Source organism: Artemia franciscana, chromosome 17 (genome assembly GCF_032884065.1).
Source record: "Artemia franciscana chromosome 17, ASM3288406v1, whole genome shotgun sequence".
Taxonomy (NCBI): Eukaryota; Metazoa; Arthropoda; class Branchiopoda; order Anostraca; family Artemiidae; genus Artemia; species Artemia franciscana.
The window spans coordinates 40457794-40478006 of NC_088879.1; the positions used below are offsets into that span (position 1 = coordinate 40457794).

A 20213-nucleotide genomic window follows, 5' to 3' on the forward strand; every position below is an offset into this window, starting at 1 on the left:
TATTTTTAGTAATTTCAACTATTTATTCTACGGCCTTTCTGATTCAGGGGTCATTCTTAAAGAAGTGGGACAAAACTTAAGACTTAGTGTGAAGAGCGATGTATTAACGGGGGGACAAACCCCCTCATATATATAATCAAAATATAAGAATATAAAAGTTTGTTACGTAAGTTAATTCCTGAGTTACGTATATTTTTTACTAATAAAAACATTCGTTAAAAATTATAAGTTCTAGTTGCCTTTTTAAGTAACCGAAAAATGGGAGGGCAACTAGGCCTCCTTCCCCACCCCTTATTTCTCAAAATCATCTGATCAAACTAAGAGAAAGCCATTTAACCAAAAAAAGAATTAATATGCAAATTTCGTTTTAATAATTTATGTACGGAGAGTCAAATCAAACATTCATTATTTCATGCATTAATTCAAAAACGTTCAGAAATTAAATAAAGAAAAAACTAGTTTTTTAACTGAAAGTAAGGAACTACATTATAACTTAAAACGAACCGAAATTACTCCGTATATGAAATGGGTTGTCCCCTCCGCAATCCCTCGCTCTTTACGCTAAAGTTTGACTATTTGCCACAATTCTACTTTTTAAAACAATTAAAAACTTTAGCGCAAAGAGCGAGGGATTGTGGAGGGGACAACCCATTTCATATACGGAGTAATTTCTGTTCGTTTTAAGTTTTAATGTTGCTCCTTACTTTCAGTAAAAAAAAAAACTAGTTTTTTTTTTTTTTATTTAATACTAATATAAGCCGATATTGAGTGTCTTTCTTCTAAAAAAAGACGGCGTCAGTTATGAATGAATAAACTAGTTTATCGTGATTGGTCCAAAAAAATTAAGGATTCAGAACAGGGCTCTAAAATCAGGTTATTATATATTTAAATTTTCTTTGAATAACTGATAAAGTAGCATAATCAATAGAATTTTCTACTGAAACACGTTCGGATCGGTTATCTTCCCTTTGGAAGCAATTTCATGGTAATCATGCGAAATTTCCTACTCTGTCTTATTTCAATAGAATTCATAAGCAGATATATCCTGGAAAACTGCCAAAAAGAAATAAAGAACACCAATGGCATGCTAAATTAGATGTTGTTGACGTAAAGAAACAATTTAAAAAAAAGTTAGAAAGGAATCTGAAATATTTACTTGTCAGAAAGAATATACTTTTTTACTTTGCTATTTCTAACTTTTTAGGGTCTTTCGATAGATAACTAGTAAGAACAAGAGCTAAGAGCTCATATTGCACTTGTGACGAGGTTGGAAGAGCCAAGAGCTAAGAACACATATGGTTTGAGCTGTAGCAAAATTCTAAAAATCAATAGATTGATTTAAAAGAAAAATCAGAGGCTTAATGCCGGTCATGATTTATAATAAGAGCTTGAGTCACAAAGTCCTTCTAAATATCAAAATTCATTAAGATCCGATCACCCATTCGTAAGATATTTCGATTTTCCAAGATTTTAGGTTCCCCCCTCCTAAGATTTTAGCCCCCCTCTTTACACCCTCCAAGGGAGTCCCCATTCCCCTAAAATCTTACTTTATGACATCCTTCCACCCTAACCACGGACGACCAAAATTCCACTTAGCCGTAGACGGTAGGCCAAAAAGGATAATCTTCGGCAATTTGTCATCCTTCATCCGCAGAACTTTCCCAAGCCTAATTAACCTTTCTCTCATTATAGCCCTAGAAAGTGGGACTGAACTGCACTTTTCACACAGTCTACTGTTTGAAATACGGTCAGTCAGTCGAGTACCCAGAAAAATTCGTAGGCGATTTCTCTGGAAAACATCTAGCAAATCTTCATCCGCTTTTCGGGGTGTCCATGCTTCAGAAACATATTTCATTGCTGTCATTACTGTGGCTTCCAGTATTCTTATCTGGGTTGGCACACTTATCTTCGTATTCTTCCAAACTTTTTTCAAATGTGAAAAAACACCCTGAGTCTTGGCTATTCTACTTTTAACATCTTCACTGCTCCCAGAGTCTTTACTGATAATAATATCAAAGTAAGTGAACTGCCCATCCGATTATTCTTTTGTCACCCAACGTCACCTTTTCATTTCCACTTATTCCTAGCCTTAGCGACTTAGTCATCTTAACATTAAGTTTCAAACCTATTTTAGCACCCTGAACTCGCAAAACGTCTAAAAATTCATTCATTTTGCTCACACTTTGATCTAGGATGCTTAAATCAACAGCATAATCAAGTTCAGGAAAATACTTATTCTCACTTTCATTCTGTGTCTTCCCATTGCCTTTCCTGCGTTCCATAGGACAAAGTACATAAAAAATTACGGAGAGTCCATATTGTATACAAAAATCTATGCAATAATATATATTAAGACTCTATATTTTTACTTACACCATTTAACCGACGTGGATATTTTACTTTTATTATTATTTGTTTGTTGTTTTTAAAACCCCTTAACTTTTTTTTCTCCATGTCCCAGCATTAAAAAAGATCGCTCAACCTCTAGACTTATCAGAGGTACCAAATGGGGGAGGGGTAATTACCCTCCCCAGCTTCTAATTTTTTTTGTAAGTTCATTAGGAGAAATCAAAAAGTCCTTGCCACCCTCTTCTACTTTGTTTTGGATCAGCATCATTGACAAACGAAGCTTTTACTAATGCAAGTGCATGCTTTTTACCTCTTTTGACTGAATGTTTATGTAGAACTATTTCTAGAAAAACTAGAAAAAAAAATATTTGGCATGAATCTGGGCTTGGGAGAAATCAACAAGACTTAGTGTCCTCTAAAATTGAAATAGCCTCTAGGTTTTTTAGTCAAAACTTGCTGGTTTTTTTGTTTGTCTTTCTTTTTTTTATGTTTGCGTGATCTACCGAATCTACAATATCCCTTTTTACTCCTTGAGTGGTGTAATTAAATCCACGAAAAATTCCGTGTATTCTACCCTTTTTTAAAATTTACCTTCATTATTGTCTTACTTGATATTCTTAATATGTTGATACTCTTTTTTTTAAGTGTTTCACGACATTTTACGCACGCTGCCAAAGCGAAATTTTTAACTTTCAAGTGCTTGCATGAAGGAAGGAAATGATCCTTAAATAATAGGATTTTTTTAAGCCAATGCGAAAGCACCTTAGTAATCATTCTTATAAAGTATTCAAGATGATCAACCAGGCCTTTACTTGCACAAATAGCCACATATAAACAGTTGGGAAGAATCTGGATTAATGTCAACAAATTTCTTAATAGATACTTCTTGTAATGATCATGGCCTTTTTTGTCATTGCTTTCAGTTCTTTTGTAGCCATTACAGTAATCTTGGTGGTAAAATCCGAAACAAGACAAATTTTGCCACTTCAGACATAATCATTTAGCGTGTAGCACAGTCTAGATGACACAAACAGATGACACAACCCTGAGCCAGTAACAACTGGTGACGGGCAAGGTCTATCTAGTCGCCATTTTCGGTTCAAGTTTATTGAATTAAATATTCTTTTCCTATTATTGATTTTTCAAAGTTAATATTAAAAACTACTACAATAGGGAGGGGGTGCATTCTCCCTTCCCAATATTTATAAAGGATCAATCGTCCTCACCCCACGAGTAATTGCAAAATATTTTCCAAATACATCTGCTTCGGGCTGTGGCAGCCCGCACTCAGGAAAATGCTTTTAAAGCAAATTCAGAAAACAAACAAAAAACCTTGGTTAGATACCAGCTTTGAACAGTGTGAGTTTCAGGCTTTGTATGTTTGTGGTGCGTTTCCAGAACCTATTTCAGTTCAACTTAACACCGACTTGGTGGGCTATTTTAGTACTATAGCACTTACGATTTTTTTTTTTTTTTTAATGTACCGTTGGCTCTTTTCCCGTTATTTGAATTACTTGACAAAAATAACGACAAATATATGATATAACGAAAAATATGAAATATGACAAATGAAATACTGCAAATAACTATTTTCTACATTGGTTGGCTTGCATCATCTACGCATGCGCTAACAACCCTATCTATGGCATCTGATTGCGGTAGGTGCCGCACGGTACTGGCTCCAGAACCTTCGAGAATTCCCCCAATTTTACTGCAGAGCACAGGATCATTAGCCCTTCTTTTTCTTATAAATGAATATTATCTTTAAAATATAACTGTATTAAATGGGCTTACACTAGGGCTAATTATTTTGTTGTCGAGGCAAGGGGCGAATCTGAGGCAGGCAACTCCGACGCTACAAATGTTACCATTCAAGAGAACTGCATGTTACAAAAATTTATTCATAGTCCTCTATTTATTTCTAATGATCCCAGCATGATAAAAAGCTACTAAATATTAGAACTAGAAAGAAATAAGGAAAAGGACGCGAAAATCGTTTGCCTTAAAATATTGTATATCACTTTTATCAAAACAAATACATAAAAACTGCAGAATAAAGTATTAGACATACCAAACTCATGGGGGATACTGAAGAAAAGATAGTTGCATCATTTAAAATCGAAAAACATTAAATTTTTGCTTCTTATTTTCTTTTCTATAAATACACCAACAAAACACTAAGGCTATATGGAAAATTTTTCGCACTAATCGTGTACAAAAGCATATAAAGTCTGAAGACCCCGTGTCGAGTTGGCAATACTGGTCAGATTCGAAAGCTACAATCTGAAACCGTTCACTCATCATAGTCATATCAGAGAAATGCCATGTTAGTAGCTGGAATCCACAAGATTTCATTCCTTCAATCCAACATATTGCTATCAAACGAATTTTAGTATTTCGAGTTAGTCGTAATCGCAAGAACCACAATCAAAATTAAAGACATAATTCTTGCCAAACTGAAGATCAGGATCCTAGCTTTTTTAGATGTGTAGATGGAATTTCAAATGGAAGAAATATCTTATTTTCTCTTTCTTCGAAATGACAAACATATTCCATACAAGGATATAGTATGGGTGTTTTAACGCCACCGCGGTTTTCCACCACCCAGAAAATCTTCCATCATCAAGAAGATTAGTTGAGTCAGAACAGACAGGTTAGATCAGTCTATGTCTATGTCTATGTTTTTGCCTATATCTGTGTCTATGTCTATTTTCATGTCTATGTATGTTCTTATTTCTATGCCTATGTCTATATTTGTGTCTATATCTGTGTCTATGTCTATGTCTAGCCCTAAATTTATGTCTATGTCCATGTTTTTGCCTATATCTGTGTCTATGTCTATGTCTGCTCTTATGTCTATGTGTATGTCAATATCTGTGTCTATTCTGACCTACCTGAGTTAAAAGGGGGCGGAAAACATGTGGTGGCGGAAAAGTGGGGTGACGTTAAGACACTGCTACGCATTTTTTCTTCTATACCAGTTTATTATTTTTAAGGCGTTCACCAGCCAAAATCCATGCTCCTTGGATTCGCATTTGTCACATTATTTGTAGTAGATTTCGGAACAAATAAATAATATTTCCTCTTTATACTTTTTTACGGTTAAATATATTAAAAATTCTTTAGCAACCTTATGATAGCAACTGAACTACATGAAAGAAGCAAATCTTTTAAAAATTACATTTAAACATAGAAACAAAGAACCAGGACTATTCCGTTTATTTCTAAATATTTATATTTATTAGAAATAATTTTGTGAAATAATTTTAATTACTAATTAAGAAATAATTATTATTAAATAATAATATTATTTCTCCCTATTTGACGAAAATAATAACCTTCTAACGATCGATGATTATTTAAATATAGAGACAACAAGCAGTCTAGTTATTTTAAACTGTGATAAATTTCTAATACATATATATTTATACTAATAAAAAAAAATACATATTTTTAATACACTAAAAGTGATTCTGAATACGGTGTCTATTGATATGAGACGTAAACATAATTATGCAGAAATTAATCCTACACGTCTTCAAAATCAACAATCTAGAGCCGTTAAATATTGCTGGATTTTAGAACTGAATTAGAAACTAACCAGCTTTAAATCTTAGAAGCTTTGTAGATAGCTTATGTCACGCATTAATGCATTCCAACAGCAATAACAGGCATTAACTTATTGAAGTTAAATCTACTATCACCCCGAGTGGAATATCCGTTCCATTTATCAAGCTTGTTAAAGGAAGTGTTGAAGAGAGATGGGCAGAACATCTTGAGAATCTGTTGAACACTGATAAGTCGAAGGGAATGATAGAGAAAGGAATAATTTGTCAATAATTTGGAAGTGAAGGGTGATTTATTTTTCGAGGAAGAGTTAGAGGCGATAGTAAAAAAAAAACTGAAATATAATGGGACCTCAGCTGCTGATAGCATGGTAAATGAGTTTTTGAAATATGGTGGTTGCGAAATGAGAGATAAATTATTGCTGAAGATTACGAACATAATTTTTGAAAATGAGGGAATATCTAGTGATTTTAGGAAAACTTTAATTCAATTCAGATAGAAGGAAGGTGTTAGGAGCGAGTTTGGTAGTTGCAGAGGCACTAACTTGATTTTTCTGGGAAGGCAATTCCATAGCATGATGATATGAATTAGACTAAAACAACCTGTAGATGAAACTTTAAGAAAAGAACAGTTTGGTTTTTGAAAGGGAGATTATGCATCAAAGATTAATAATTGAGAAATACCTGAATCATCAGAGCCCTTTAGTCCTATGTTTTTACATATTATTCACATTCGATTTAGCAGATCGAAAAGGATTAGCGTGACCTACCCTTGTACAGAGTACCAGATAAATACATAAAATTGATTACTGCTACGTAGGAAAATACTATTGCCGCGGTTAAGGTAAAAAGTGAGTTTAATAGTAGATTTGGTGCAGATTCAGGTGTTATGCATGGTTGTGTCCTATCCCCTTTTATTTGGAATCATTTAGGCGGATTTACCCTAGAGAACAGGACAGAGTTTATGCAAGAAAATGGTGTCCATTGACACGGCAAAATTCTACTATTAAGTTTTGAATTAGGGGGTAAGGAGGGTTGCGTTGTGGCCCCATTTACATGGACCATTTTGATAGAATTTGTCCAAAAGAACACGACAAAGACTGTGGGAGAGCATGGAATCAAATGGGAAAGTAAAACTCCTATACTTTGATTCTGCAGATGACTTGGGTATCCTAGGTAAAAATGGCAGGAAAATGAATGAATTTTTGAACGTTTAGAGAGTTCAGGGTTAAAGAATAGGTTTGAAAACTAATGAAAAGAAGACTAAGTTGTTTAATTTGGAATAAATAAGGGTGAATAGGAGATGTTAGCTAACGATAATTTCAATCAAGTGCATAACTTCGTTTATCTGGTTAGTATTATTAGTAATGATGACGGATGCAGTAAAAATCTAAAAAGTAGAATAGCCAAAACACAAGGTGTTTCTTCACAACCGAAAAAGGGAGAATAGGAAGATGAGTCTGCGATCTCAGACTAGAATGGAAGCCATGGTTATGACAGTGGTCAGTTTTGGCTCTGAAACGTGGGGCCTTCGACAGCCTAAAGAAGATTTGTTAAAGGTTTCCCAAAGGAACTGTCTAAGGACTGATTTAGATACTCGTTTAAGTGATCATACGTCAAGCAGTAAACTGCATGAAAAACATGATTATATCGCGCTTTCTAAAACAATAACGAAAGAAAGGTTAAGCTGGCTGGATCGCAGTTTTCGGATTAACTTTCTAAGAGAGGTGTTTCAAATTATTTTCATATGATTATGGACTTAGACTTCAATTTAGATGATGGAAAAACGTATATATGGGTGAAGTGTGAGTTAAGGGAGTTGAAGGGTGTTGAGGGAGTGAATGCTCTCCTTATTTGTTTTTAATTTGGCATCAATTACTAATAAAAGCTACATAAAAGCATTTTGACCATCCCCTCGGGCCAAACGAAAAAAGGTTGTCACTAAGAGGTGGAGAAAACAGTCAAAGGAAAGGATTTGAAGGAAATTGGAACTATTTGAGAGAGGGTAAGAGTGAAGCTTCGGATAAGCTGGTGTGGAGAAGGAGCCTACATCGCTTTGTTAGCCTCAGGCGGCTTGGAGCTGTAGGGAGTTGTTAGTAGTATTCCTATAAAGCTTCAAGTATAACACTTAATACTACATTCAGCCTAGATTAACCTGCGTCCTACAATTAATGAGTGACAAAAATTTCCGGTCTATTCAAAATCTTATAAAAGCTTACTGTAGGACTATATGCTACTCACTTCCCCATGCCAGAGATAAAAAAAATAATACATAAAATTGTTATGAGTATGTATTTCTGAGTATAATATTACTATGAATCACTATATTTACTTACTGCGTAAGATTAATAAGACGAATAACCTCTATCCTGTTATGTATCAGTATATTGTTTGTATGTTATTATCTGCATCTTACTTGTATTATTTGTTATGTTATGTAATTCGAAATAGTGCATTTTCTATATTTTACTAATTTTTTTCTTCTTTATTCTTTCTTTTTTGTTCGCTTTCTTTTACTCCATGTTCAACCCTTGATCGTTCTTTTTGGGTAATAAAAATATTGATTGATCGATTGATATGTTATGGAATAGCTGGTTGAAATTCTACCTAGTTCAAAAGAAATTTAAAAAATATATTTTTCGTATAAGCTTACACTGCTAGTTCCTTTGCTCGTGCCGCCTCCAGAGCGAAAACGTTTTACGAACTAAGTATTATAAGCTGCCAAAAACTCTTTCTTTTGGCAATACAGCTTTAGCCAAACGAAAAAAAGAACGTCCTTGAAAGAGGAGGGGGAGATTAAAACATAAGGTTTAAAGGAAGTGTGGACTTTGTGGGAAGAGCCACGATGAAGGCTCTGAACAACGGACTTACTTTCCACTGGCAGCCACCGACTACGGCTCAAGGTCAGATTCGCAAAAGGGTCAGATCTGGCTTAATACTTCCTTCAGTCAAACCTGGAAGCAGTAACTTAAAAAAGTCTAAAAACAACAGCATGTCGAACTCCTGTCTCAGCCATTCCTACTCTGATGTCAAACTACCAAATCTCATTCTACCATAACTCTACCTCACTCTACCAAAATAAATGTCACTAAACTTCGTTCTACATCCTGAATGGGTTGCAGAATAAAAGCAAAATATAAAATCATACTAAACCTTTTGGGTCCACTGATCCCAGATCGTGCTGTATCACCCGAATCGACAGCAGTTACGTCATTTACAGCTATTATTGACGGGGTTGAAATAGATTTGTGAAGAAAACTATTTCTGGTACCCGCTAGGTTCTGGCCTCGAGTCTGAAAAAAGAAATTGTCTGACAAGCAACATAAAAAGGTTTTATAAGAAGACAATACATATTCAAAAGTCAAAACTCCGTCCCTTATTTAGTATTTATGGCATTCATGGATGCTTGTATCTGTGACTACACGAAGTAGAGGGTTCTTAGAATTGTTTCTTCCAAATACTTAAATTATTTTTCGCTTTTTATAATTTCTCCCGATCGACCAAAAGAATACAAGGTCAATCTCCAAGCTACAACGCCGCCCTATTGTTACTATAGAGCCACGATTCCCAAAGTGGTCCAAGTGGATCCCCACGGGTCTACGTTAGCTTGACATAAAAAAATTTATGGGTCCACAATTCGCAAACGGGGGTCCACGAAGATTTATCCGGTTTAGCTAACGAAGAACTAAAATGTTGGCTAGACTTAACCTATCAATATGTGCAGAATATAACCTTAAAGACTTAACATTAAGACTTAACCTTAACTTAAAGACTTAACCTTAAAGAATCTCAGCGGCTGGAACTTGTAAGAACGGTAACCGTAATTTGCTGTGTCGTCCACCCACAACACCACACAACAACCCCATAACCCACAACCCACAGTAGCGAACAATTTGATAAATACGATTGCACCAGTCACTTCAATTTGTGATTATTGCTGTCAGCAATATATGCACCAATTCATTGAATACGCTTTTATTTGCACAATTGTGTGATGAAAATGATAATTACTTCCGACAATTGCTCTTAGATACTAAAGACCGCTGGTTGTCGGAAGGTGCACGTTTACAAAGATTTTACTAAATTTTTGAATCAGTTAAAACGTTTCTGGATATTAAAGATCCAGATTAAAAGCACAAACCGCATACTTGGCAGACTTTTTCAAAAAATTTAATGACTATTACAAGGAGGCAGCCTCCTTAAAAAAAAAAACAAACAAAAAAAACAACAACAAAGAGTGCAATTTCGGCACTAATCATGCAAGTCATGTCGCCTTTAAAAGACCGAAAAGCGCGTATTTTTATATACGTATCAAATTACAGGGGGGAGGGGCCTAAATAAGGAAAAAATAGGTCAGCAAAAGTTTCATTTTTCTAAAAAGATTTACTTTCAGTCGCCTAATACTCTAAATACACCCTGATATTGTTTTTTTCTGCTTTTTCTGCAAACTTCAAAAATTATTGGTAGTACTTCTTAACTTAATGACGTGATTTGAAACAAATATTACCAAAAGAAAAGTAACAAGGTCGCTAGTCCAAACAAAGGCAAAAATGAAGGCAAATATTTATAATGGGATTACACATTATAAAAAGAAACGGACAAACATCAGTTCGTGACCTGGAAACGGATTTTTCGACAGTCTTCGGAGAATAATAAGCATCCACAAAAGAAAATACTGTCAACACGCAAAAAAGTATGTATTCACTTATAATTAGGCAAAAAATTACAGTACGCAAATTAGTTGGATCAAACTTTTCGTAAAGTCCTATTCACAATTATATTTTAATACTACCTAGATTTAGTTAGTGGTAATTAAAGTTGAATGGAATTTATTTTAGATATTTCTGAATGATATTAGCGAGTCAGAAGGTTCTATGACAGATTTAATTTTCTCAAATTAGCGCTAGCTCAGTCTCGGCATTAGTAAAATCTCATTATGAATTTAGCCTTGAGCAGACATTCATCAAACCTTTTGAATAAATAGATGTATGCATCATTTGGAAAATGTTCTCTCTGCCTTCTAAGGGATCGATTAATGGATATAGGTATGAAGGAACTTATTTAGAAGACAAGATATTTCGAGGTGGGGTTATAATGTCGAAAAACCTGAACAACAGGGATAGCAATATTATCTCCATGGCTGAAAACCCTAAACGGGTTTACAACCCGTTTAGTAAAGCTTTTGCAGCTTTTGAGAGCGTCCCAACTTATGCAGCTCCTTCCTGCAGGACATTCAGTGCATCTATCAGCCGTTATCTCAGCTCTTCTGTAGGTCGGTATGTCGCCAGACCACCTCAACTAACGTCTATGGTCTATGATTTCGAGTATGTCTGCCTGGATCCATGACTTGTTCCCACACCTCTTTCGGTCAAAAAGTGAAGTTACTGAGTCAGGGACATTGCTTTCAAATAAATGCCACGAATCCTCTTTGTCAAAAAACGGTATAAGTACACAAAACGATTCGAGATATCAATAGCGTAATCTCTATGCGGTTAGCATATATATCAAACAGTTCGTGGTAACGAACTGTACTAAGGAGCGACCCGGCTCAATAGTAACCAAAACTCTAAAAAAAAAGGAATTTTGATGCCACTAGTTACATCAAAACAATCGCATTTTAATGCTGATTTTAAATATATATAAATTTCATCAAGATAAGTCTTACCTGTCAAAAGTTACGAGCCTGAGAAAATTTGCCTCATTTGGGGAAAATACCCCCTAAAAGTCATACAAACTTAACGAAAATCACACCATCAGAATCAGCGTATCAGAGAACCTTATTGTAGAAACTTCAAAAATGTGGAATTTCGCATTTTTTTTGCCAGAAGACAAATCACGGACGCGTGTTTATTTGTTTTTTTTTTTTTTTTTTTTTTTTCAGGGGTGATCGTATCGGCTCAGTGGTCCTAAAATGCCGCAAAAGGGCTCATTCAAACGGAACTTAAAAGTTATAGTGCCCTTTTTAAGTGTCCAAAAAATTGGAGGGCACCTAGGCCCCCTCCCACGCTCATTTTTCCTCAAAGTCACCGGATCAAAATTCTGAGATATCCATTCTATTCACAATAGTCAAGAAACCTAATAACTATGTCTTTGGGGACGACTTACTCCCCGCAGTCCCCGTGGGAGGGGTTGCAAATTACAAACTTTGACCTGTGTTTACAAATAGTAATGGTTGCTGGGAAGTGTACAGACGTTTCCAGGGGCATTTTTTTGGTTTGAGGGGGGAGTTGGGGGGGGGGGGTACGTGGGAGGATCTTTCCATGGAGGAACTTCTCATGAAGGAAGAGACTTTCAATGGAGGGGGCGCAGGATTTTCTAGCATTATTTAAAAAAACAATGAAAAAATAAATATGAAAAGTTTTTCTACTGAAAAAGTAAGGAGCAGAATTAAAACTTAAAACGAACAGAAATTATTACGCATATGATGGGTTTACCTCCTCGTAGTACCTCGCTCTTTACGCTAAATTATTTTTAGTAATTTTCATTCTTAAGGAATTGGGACAAAATATAAGCTTTAGTGTAAAGAGCGAGGTATCGACGACGGGTGAGCCCCCTCAAATACGCAATAAAAACATACGAATATAGAAGTTCACTAAGTAAGTTAATTCGTAAGTTACGTATATTTTTTACTTCTGAAAACGTTAGTAAAAAATCAAAAGTTATAGTTGCCTTTTTCAGTAATCAAAAAATTGGAGGGCAACTGGGCCTCTTCTCTCGCTCCTTTTTTCTCAAAATCTTCCAATCAAAACTATGAAAAAGCCATTTAGCCCAAAAAAATTAATATACAAATTTCGTTTTAATTATTTATTCGCGGAGAGCCAAGATCAAAAAATACATTAATTTAAAAACATCCAGAAATTAAACAAAAAAAAGTTTTTTTTTTAATAAAAGTAAGGAGCGACATTAAAATTTAAAACGAACAGAAATTACTTCATATATGAATGGGGCTTTTCCTCCGCTAAACTTTTTACTGTTTTAAAATGTAGAGTTAAGAGAAAGAGTCAAACTTTAGCGTAAAAAGTGGGACGTTGAGGAGGAAAAGCCACTTTCATATACGAAGTAATTTCTGTTCGTTTTAAATTTTAATGTAGCTCCTTACTTTCATTTAAAAAAACTTGTTTTTTTTATTTAATGTCTTGACAGCGCTATTGTTCAGCGACATATGATGCAAAAATGGGACATTCTGTGTCACTTCCGGAAAGAATAGCAATGGGAGCATCGCCATTCGAATCTGTAATCAAAAATCATCAGCCGGATGTTTTAGGTCCTCTCTTGACTACTCCCCCTCCAAGTCATCTTAGGAAGTGAAACTGAAATCCAAGTTTGAACGAAACTACAAAGTGAAAAAAAAAGCTAATTAAGGGACCATTACAAATACTATTATGTTTATTCAGAGATCACCGGCTTTCCACCACCAGATGTACATCTTGGATAATTGTTATTGTCCCATAGTTCCGCCAGAACGTATACCGCAATCTTCCACAACGGGTGACAAAGACGCCGCAATACTTGACAAAGTTCCACAACATTTGGCACACTTTCATCACAATTGCCACGTGCGTCCTAGTGTACAATTATTATCGATGTTTCTTATCAGAGGCAACGCTATAGCCTTGGCCTATAGTAAAGGCCATAATGTTCCAATGTTTCCTCCACTCTAAGCGTTTTCCAAGATTTTATGTTTCCCCCCTCCAACTCCCCCAATGATACCGGATCCGGTTGAGATTTAAAAAAAGCTAGACACGATATTCTTTTTTTCAAATATTACACGAAATTTTCAGTAAGATCCAATCACCCGTTTATAAGTTAAAAATTCCTCATATTTTCTAATTTTTCCGAATTGACCGCCCCCAAAACAGTCGAATTGGGGAAATGACCATTTCTAATTTAATATGGTCTGGTCCCTGGTACGCCTGCCAAATTTCATCGTCCTAGCTTATCTGGAAGTGCAAAAACTAGCAAAACGGGGACCGACACAGACCAAGTGCCACAAAAAGAGCTTGAAACCCAAATGTATTGATTTTTTTTTTTGTTTGTTCTCTATCTATAGCAGGGGTTTCATCATAGGGAAACATCGTAGGGGTTGTCGAAATGGATGTTTTTCCGAATGCTCTTAAGCAAACATGGGTTATTGGTTTCTAAATTCGAAACTTATTCTTTGTGATTTTCAATTTGATTTCCAAACTAAGCCCTCAACAGAGCAAGCGTGTATGCCCCTTTTTTTTCACATCCTGTCTTATATTTTGAATTAATTCTGCTGGTAAGTTTCCAGACATTCATAAGGCATTTGATTTCTTAACCTACAAATTCTTTTTGGTCGAGTTTGTTCTATTTTAATAAAAGGTGGGATTCATTTTCTTGGTTTATGATATACATGAATGGTAACATAGTTTGGATCCAATTTTCGGTTCTTATACAGTGAAATAAAGCAAAAACCTTTAAGTTACTGCAGATTTATTTAGGAAAGCCAGGAATATTGTCATCGAAAATCTTTCTCATGTCAATTGTAACAATGATAATTCACGGATATCCTTGTTTTCTTCGCTGGCGACAGAGCCCTTGCCAATTTTGAGAGAAATGAAAATGGATCTTCATGAATATGAAATTGAATATGGAATAAAATTAAACAATGAATTTGAACTTGAATCGAATACATTTGTGCGAGTAAGTGCTTCTGCTGCTTGACCTTAACTATCTCCCTCTAAAGTTAGGTTTTTTCTCAGGCTTTTCCTAAGTTACCTGAATTCACACGTCTTGAAGAGCTGTTAGTAGTTCCAAAAGCCGACTCTGGTGTATTTATTAAATAAAAAAAACTAATTTTTTTAGCTGAAAGTAAGGAGCGACATTAAAACTTAAAACGCACAGAAATTACTCCGTATATGAAATGGGTTGTCCCCTCCGCAATCCTCGCTCTTTACGCTAAAGCTTTTAATTGTTTTAAAAAGTAGAATTGTGGCAAAGAGTCAAACTTTAGCGTAAAGAGTGAGGGATTGCGGAGGGGACAGCCCATTTCATATACGGAGTAATTTCTGTTCGTTTTAAGTTTTAATGTCGCTCCTTACTTTCAGCTAAAAAAAAATTTTTTTTTATTTAATTTCTGAACGTTTTTGAATTAATTCATGTTTGGTTTTGGCTATCCGCACATAGATTATTCAAATAAAATTTGTATATTAATTCTTTTTTTTTGGCTAAATGGCTTTCTTAGTTTGATCAGACGATTTTGGGAAATAAGGGGTGGGGAAGGAGGCCTAGTTGCCCTCCCATTTTTCGGTTACTTAAAAAGGCAACTAGAACTTTTAATTTTTAACGAACGTTTTTATTAGTAAAAAATATACGTAACTTAAGAATTAACTTACGTAACAAACTTTCATAATCTTATATTTTTATTATGTATACGAGGGGGTTTGTACCCTCGTTAATACCTCGCTCTTTACACTAAATCGTAAGTTTTGTCCCAATTCTTTAAGAATGACCCCTGAATCAGAAAGGCCGTAGAATAAATAGTTGAAATTACTAAAAATACTTTAGCATAAAGAGCGAGGTAATTATCTCCTCCTAAATACCTTGCTCTTTATGATAAAGTATTTTTAGAACCCTTCATATGCGTAATAATCTCTGTTCGTTTTAAGTTTCAATGCTACTCCTTCCTTTTATTTGAAAAAACGTTTTCATGTTTATTTTTCATTGTTTTCTTTTAGTAATGCTAGAAAATCCTGCGCCCTTTTCATTGAATTTTTCTTCCCCCATGACAGATTCCTCCAAGGAAAGATCCTCCAACATAGCCCCCTCCCCTCAGCCCCACCCCCAAACAAAATAAAAATCCCCCTGAAAACGTCTGTGCACTTCCCAATAACCATTACTATATGTAAACACCGGTCAAAGTTTGTAACTTGCAGCCCCTCACCCAGGGATTGTGGGGGAGTAAGTCATCCCCAAAGACATAGTTATTATGGTTTTCGACTATGCTGAACAAAATGGCTACCTCAAACTTTTGATCCGTTGACTTTGGGAAAAAATGAGCGTAGGAGGGGGCCTAGATGCCCTTCAATTTTTTGGTCACTTAAAAATGGCACTAGAGCTTTTCATTTCCGTTAGAATGAACCCTCTTGCGACACTCTAGGACCACTTGGTCGATACGATGACCCCTGGAGGAAAAAAAAATAAATAAATAAATAAACACGCACCCGTGATTTGTCTTCTGGCAAAAAATACAAAATTCTACATTTTTGTAGATAGGGGCTTGAAACTTCTACAGTAGGGTTCTCTGATACGCTGAATCTGATGGTGTCGTTTTCTTTAAGATTCTACGAAATTTAGGGGGTGTTTCCCCCTATTTTCTTAAATAATGCAAATTTTCTCAGGCTCGTAACTTTTTATGGGTAAAACTAAACTTGATGAAACTTATATATTTAAAATCAACATTAAAATGCGATTCTTTTGATGTAGCTATTGATATCAAAATTCAATTTTTTTGAGTTTTGGTTACTATTGAGCCGGGTCGCTCCTTACTACAGTTCGTTACCACGAACTGTTTGATATCTATATTTTTATCTATATTCTTCATTTTATATTCTATATTTTATATTCTATATTCTATCTATATCTATTATTTTATTTTTTCTATTTTATTTATTTTTCTATTTTCGTTCTATTTATCTATATTCTTTATATTCTATATCTATATCATCTATAGTATTTTTATCTATATTCGACTCTAAGCTATTTTTATCGATAAAAACCTGTCTTATAAAATACACACTAATCTGATTAAAATGAAGATATGTAGGAGCCTTGGTTATTTAAGAAAGCTTATGCATACTTTTCCTGTGATTATTTTAAGTCCCTTTTCACTGCTTTGTCCATTCTCATGCTGCTTACGGTCAAATCATATAGATATCAACTTTCTACCCCTTTATATGGTTTATGGTAAGCTAAAAAAAAACCTTACTTAGGAAACTAATCGCTCGGCAGCTATACCATTGACTTGAAACAAATTAAATTCATTCATGTGAACGATTTAAATTTTCTTAGCTCCATGTTGATCTCTTATTTTTAATTAAACTAATTATCATTTTCGTAACATTTATCATATTCCATATGGAATATGGAGGTTCATTTTATTCCATCTCTAAGGTCAGATTTTGTTCCATCAGTGAGGTCACGCAAGGAGAGATTATAGGATTATAGACTGATCTATCAACAAATGAACTGACTTCATTTTTATACAATCCTAATAAGAGCTTATGCCAGATTTGCCTCTCATTCAATCGGACTATCTATCTTGGCTTTTTCTACGATTAGCCACGGCTTGATGCCCACAACTACTTAATTTTAATTCAATATCAACGGACTCGGTTGTAACGGCAACTGTAACAGCAACAAAACTGTAACGGCAAGTCATATGACGGGGAACAACGATTGAATTATTTCAATGTAGATGGTTTGGCCTCTTCAATTTTTTGTTGTTTTTTTTTTTGGCTCCTGTCTAATTTCTTTTTTTCTTTTAGTTTTGTTTAGGATTGATTGGAGTCTGTTTAGTTTCTGCTGAGTAATCTCATACTCTATTTTTTTTTCTCTAGTCTAGTGCTTAAATGACTCACATGTCTTCCCCTTCTTTTACATGGAGCCTTTGTGGGCCATAGTAATTAATATTCTTTCGTGCTTAATTTCGCTACGAATACATCAAGACAATTTTCCATCTAGACCTTGAAATATACCCCTTTTTTTCATTTTCTGTTAACTGAAAAATCGAACGAAATTTTGTAGATTTCAAAAGAATACTTTTGTTTGTATATTCATTTTAAAAAATCCAAACAAATTCTTGCCCCCCCCCCTAAATTTTTGTGCGAGTACGCAATGCTTTATAACCATTACTATTGTTATAGAAGCGGAATAAATAATCGTTACCTTCTTATCGACAACTAATATAACTAACAAGAGCTAAGAGCTCATATGGCACTTGTGACGAGGTCGGAAGAGCCGAGAGCTCATATGGTACGAGTTCGGAAGAGCCAAGAGCCAAGAGCTCATTTGGCACTTGTGAGAAGGTCAGAACCTAAAGTTAGACTCGGTACTAGAGTTATCGAATTTGCTGTACTTTGTTTATTGGCAATTATTATAAACCAGACTTTAGAATAACATCAAAAATTATTACCTTACCCTTTTGTATTATCGACACCGTTCTTTATAGGTAGGAATTTTTTCATATACTTCAGTTACAATTTTATCCTTATCTTTTGACATAGATTCTTGAATGACTTCCATTTCTGCTCATCAAATTCATGGAAAACGTTTTAAATACGTATTTAAATTGCGCATTAAAACCCGCGTTGTCTGTGCCCAAAGGACTGGGAACTAATTAAAAGTCAATAGCTAAGTTCATGAATGTGAAATCATCATTGATGACTGTCACAGTGTAAAAATATTTTCGCTTTACTGTGCTGACTGCATAGATGACTGGAACAGTTACATCCGCAGGACTTTGCTTCTTAGGGAATTCCAATTTCGTCAGCGATAGTTACAGCTTAGGGGTATAAGCCTAGAGAAGGAAACATGTTAAGAAAACATTTCATAATACGCACAATAGCTGTCGCAAACACCTTTTGCATGGATCCCCCCTATACTTTACCGCCAACCCCCCTTCCCCTAAAAAGCAAATATATAGTCCAAATTATATAAAACCAATGCATTCTGTCACCCATCACTTGTTTTCCGGTTGTTCTTTTAAACAGTTAATTCAATTAATAAGTACAAGGTATGAAACAAGAGAGACGCATTGGGGGAATAGAGGGGAAATATATAATTTCGACTGTATATTTACACATTAAGGGGGGAGGTAAAATATAGGGGGTTCCATGCAAAATCTGTTTGCTACAATTGTTATGCATATTGTAAATTGTTTTCTTATCATGCTTCCTTCTCAAACATGTTTCCTTCTTAAATCGTAAGTTAAAAATACCTCATTTTTATAATCTTTCAGAATTAACCCTCGCCCCCACTCCCCCAAAGAGAGCGGATCCGCCCTTCCAACTCCCCCGAATGTCACAGGATCTGGTCGGAATTTGAAATTAGAACTTTATAGCACAAGATCCTTCTAAATATCAAATTTCATTAAGATCTGGTCACCCTTTCGTAAGTTACAAATACCTCAATTTTCAAAATTACCTCCCCCCTCCCAATTCCACCAAAGAGAGCAGATCCGGTCCAGTTATGTCAGTCACGTATCTTAGACAGATTTCTATTCTTCCCATGCAGTTTCATCCTGATCTCACCGCTTTAAGTATTTTCTAAGATTTCCGGTCCCCCCAACTGCCCCCCCCCCCAATTACGTTTGATCCGGTTGAGATTTAAAATAAGATATCGGAGTTACGAGGTCCTTCTAAATATGAAGTTTCATGAAGATCCGATCACTCCTTCGTAAGTTAAAAATACGTCATTTTTCTTATTTTTCAGAATTACCCCCCCCCCCCCCGCAATTGAGCGGATCCGTTCCAATTATGTAAATTACGTATGCAAGACTTTTGCTTATTTTTCCAATCAAGTTTCATCCCAATCCCTCCAATCTAAGCGTTTCCCATCATTTTAGGTTTCCCCACCCCAAACTTCCCCCAATGTCACCAGATCCGGTCAGGATTTAAAATAAGAGCTTTGAGACACGATATCCTTTTAAAAATCAAATTTCATGGAGATCCAATGACCCGTTCGTAAGTTAAAAATACCTCATTTTTTCTAATTTTTCAGAATTAACCCCCCCCAACTACCCCAAAGAGAGCGGATCCGTTCTGGTTATATCAATCATGTATCTAGGACTCGTGTTTTTTTTTCCACCAAGTTTTATCCCGATCCCTCCACTCTAAGTGTTTTCCAATTTTTAGGTTTCTCCCTCCCAACTCCCCCCCCCAATGTCACCAGATCCGGTCGGGTTTAAAATAAGAGCTCTGAGCCACGATATCGTTCTAAATATCAAATTTCATTGAGATCCGATCACCCGTTCGTAAGTTAAAAATACCTCTTTTTTTCAGAAATACCCCCCCCAACTACCCAAAAGAGAGCGGATCCGTTCCGTTTATGTCAATCATCTATCTAGGACTTGTGTTTATTTTTCCCACCATGTTTCATCCCGATCCCTCCACTCTAAGTGTTTTCCAAGTTTTAGGTTTCCCCCTCCCAACTCCCCGCCCCCATCACCAGATCCGGTCGGGATTTAAAATAAGAGCTCTAAGACACGATATCCTTCTAAACATCAAATTTCATTGAGATCCGATCACCCGTTCGTAAGTTGAAAATACCTCATTTTTC

General features: G+C 35.4%; 1 protein-coding gene across 1 annotated transcript in view; it reads right to left on the reverse strand.

Annotated features, from left to right (window-relative positions):
- The window catches only part of LOC136037586 (rho guanine nucleotide exchange factor 28-like), a 330822-nt gene that overhangs the window by 205298 nt on the left and 105311 nt on the right, over nucleotides 1–20213 (reverse strand). The window contains exon 7 of the mRNA XM_065720307.1: nucleotides 9069–9208. Coding sequence (XP_065576379.1) covers nucleotides 9069–9208 — 140 coding nt within the window. The remainder of the gene's footprint in view (nucleotides 1–9068; nucleotides 9209–20213) is intronic.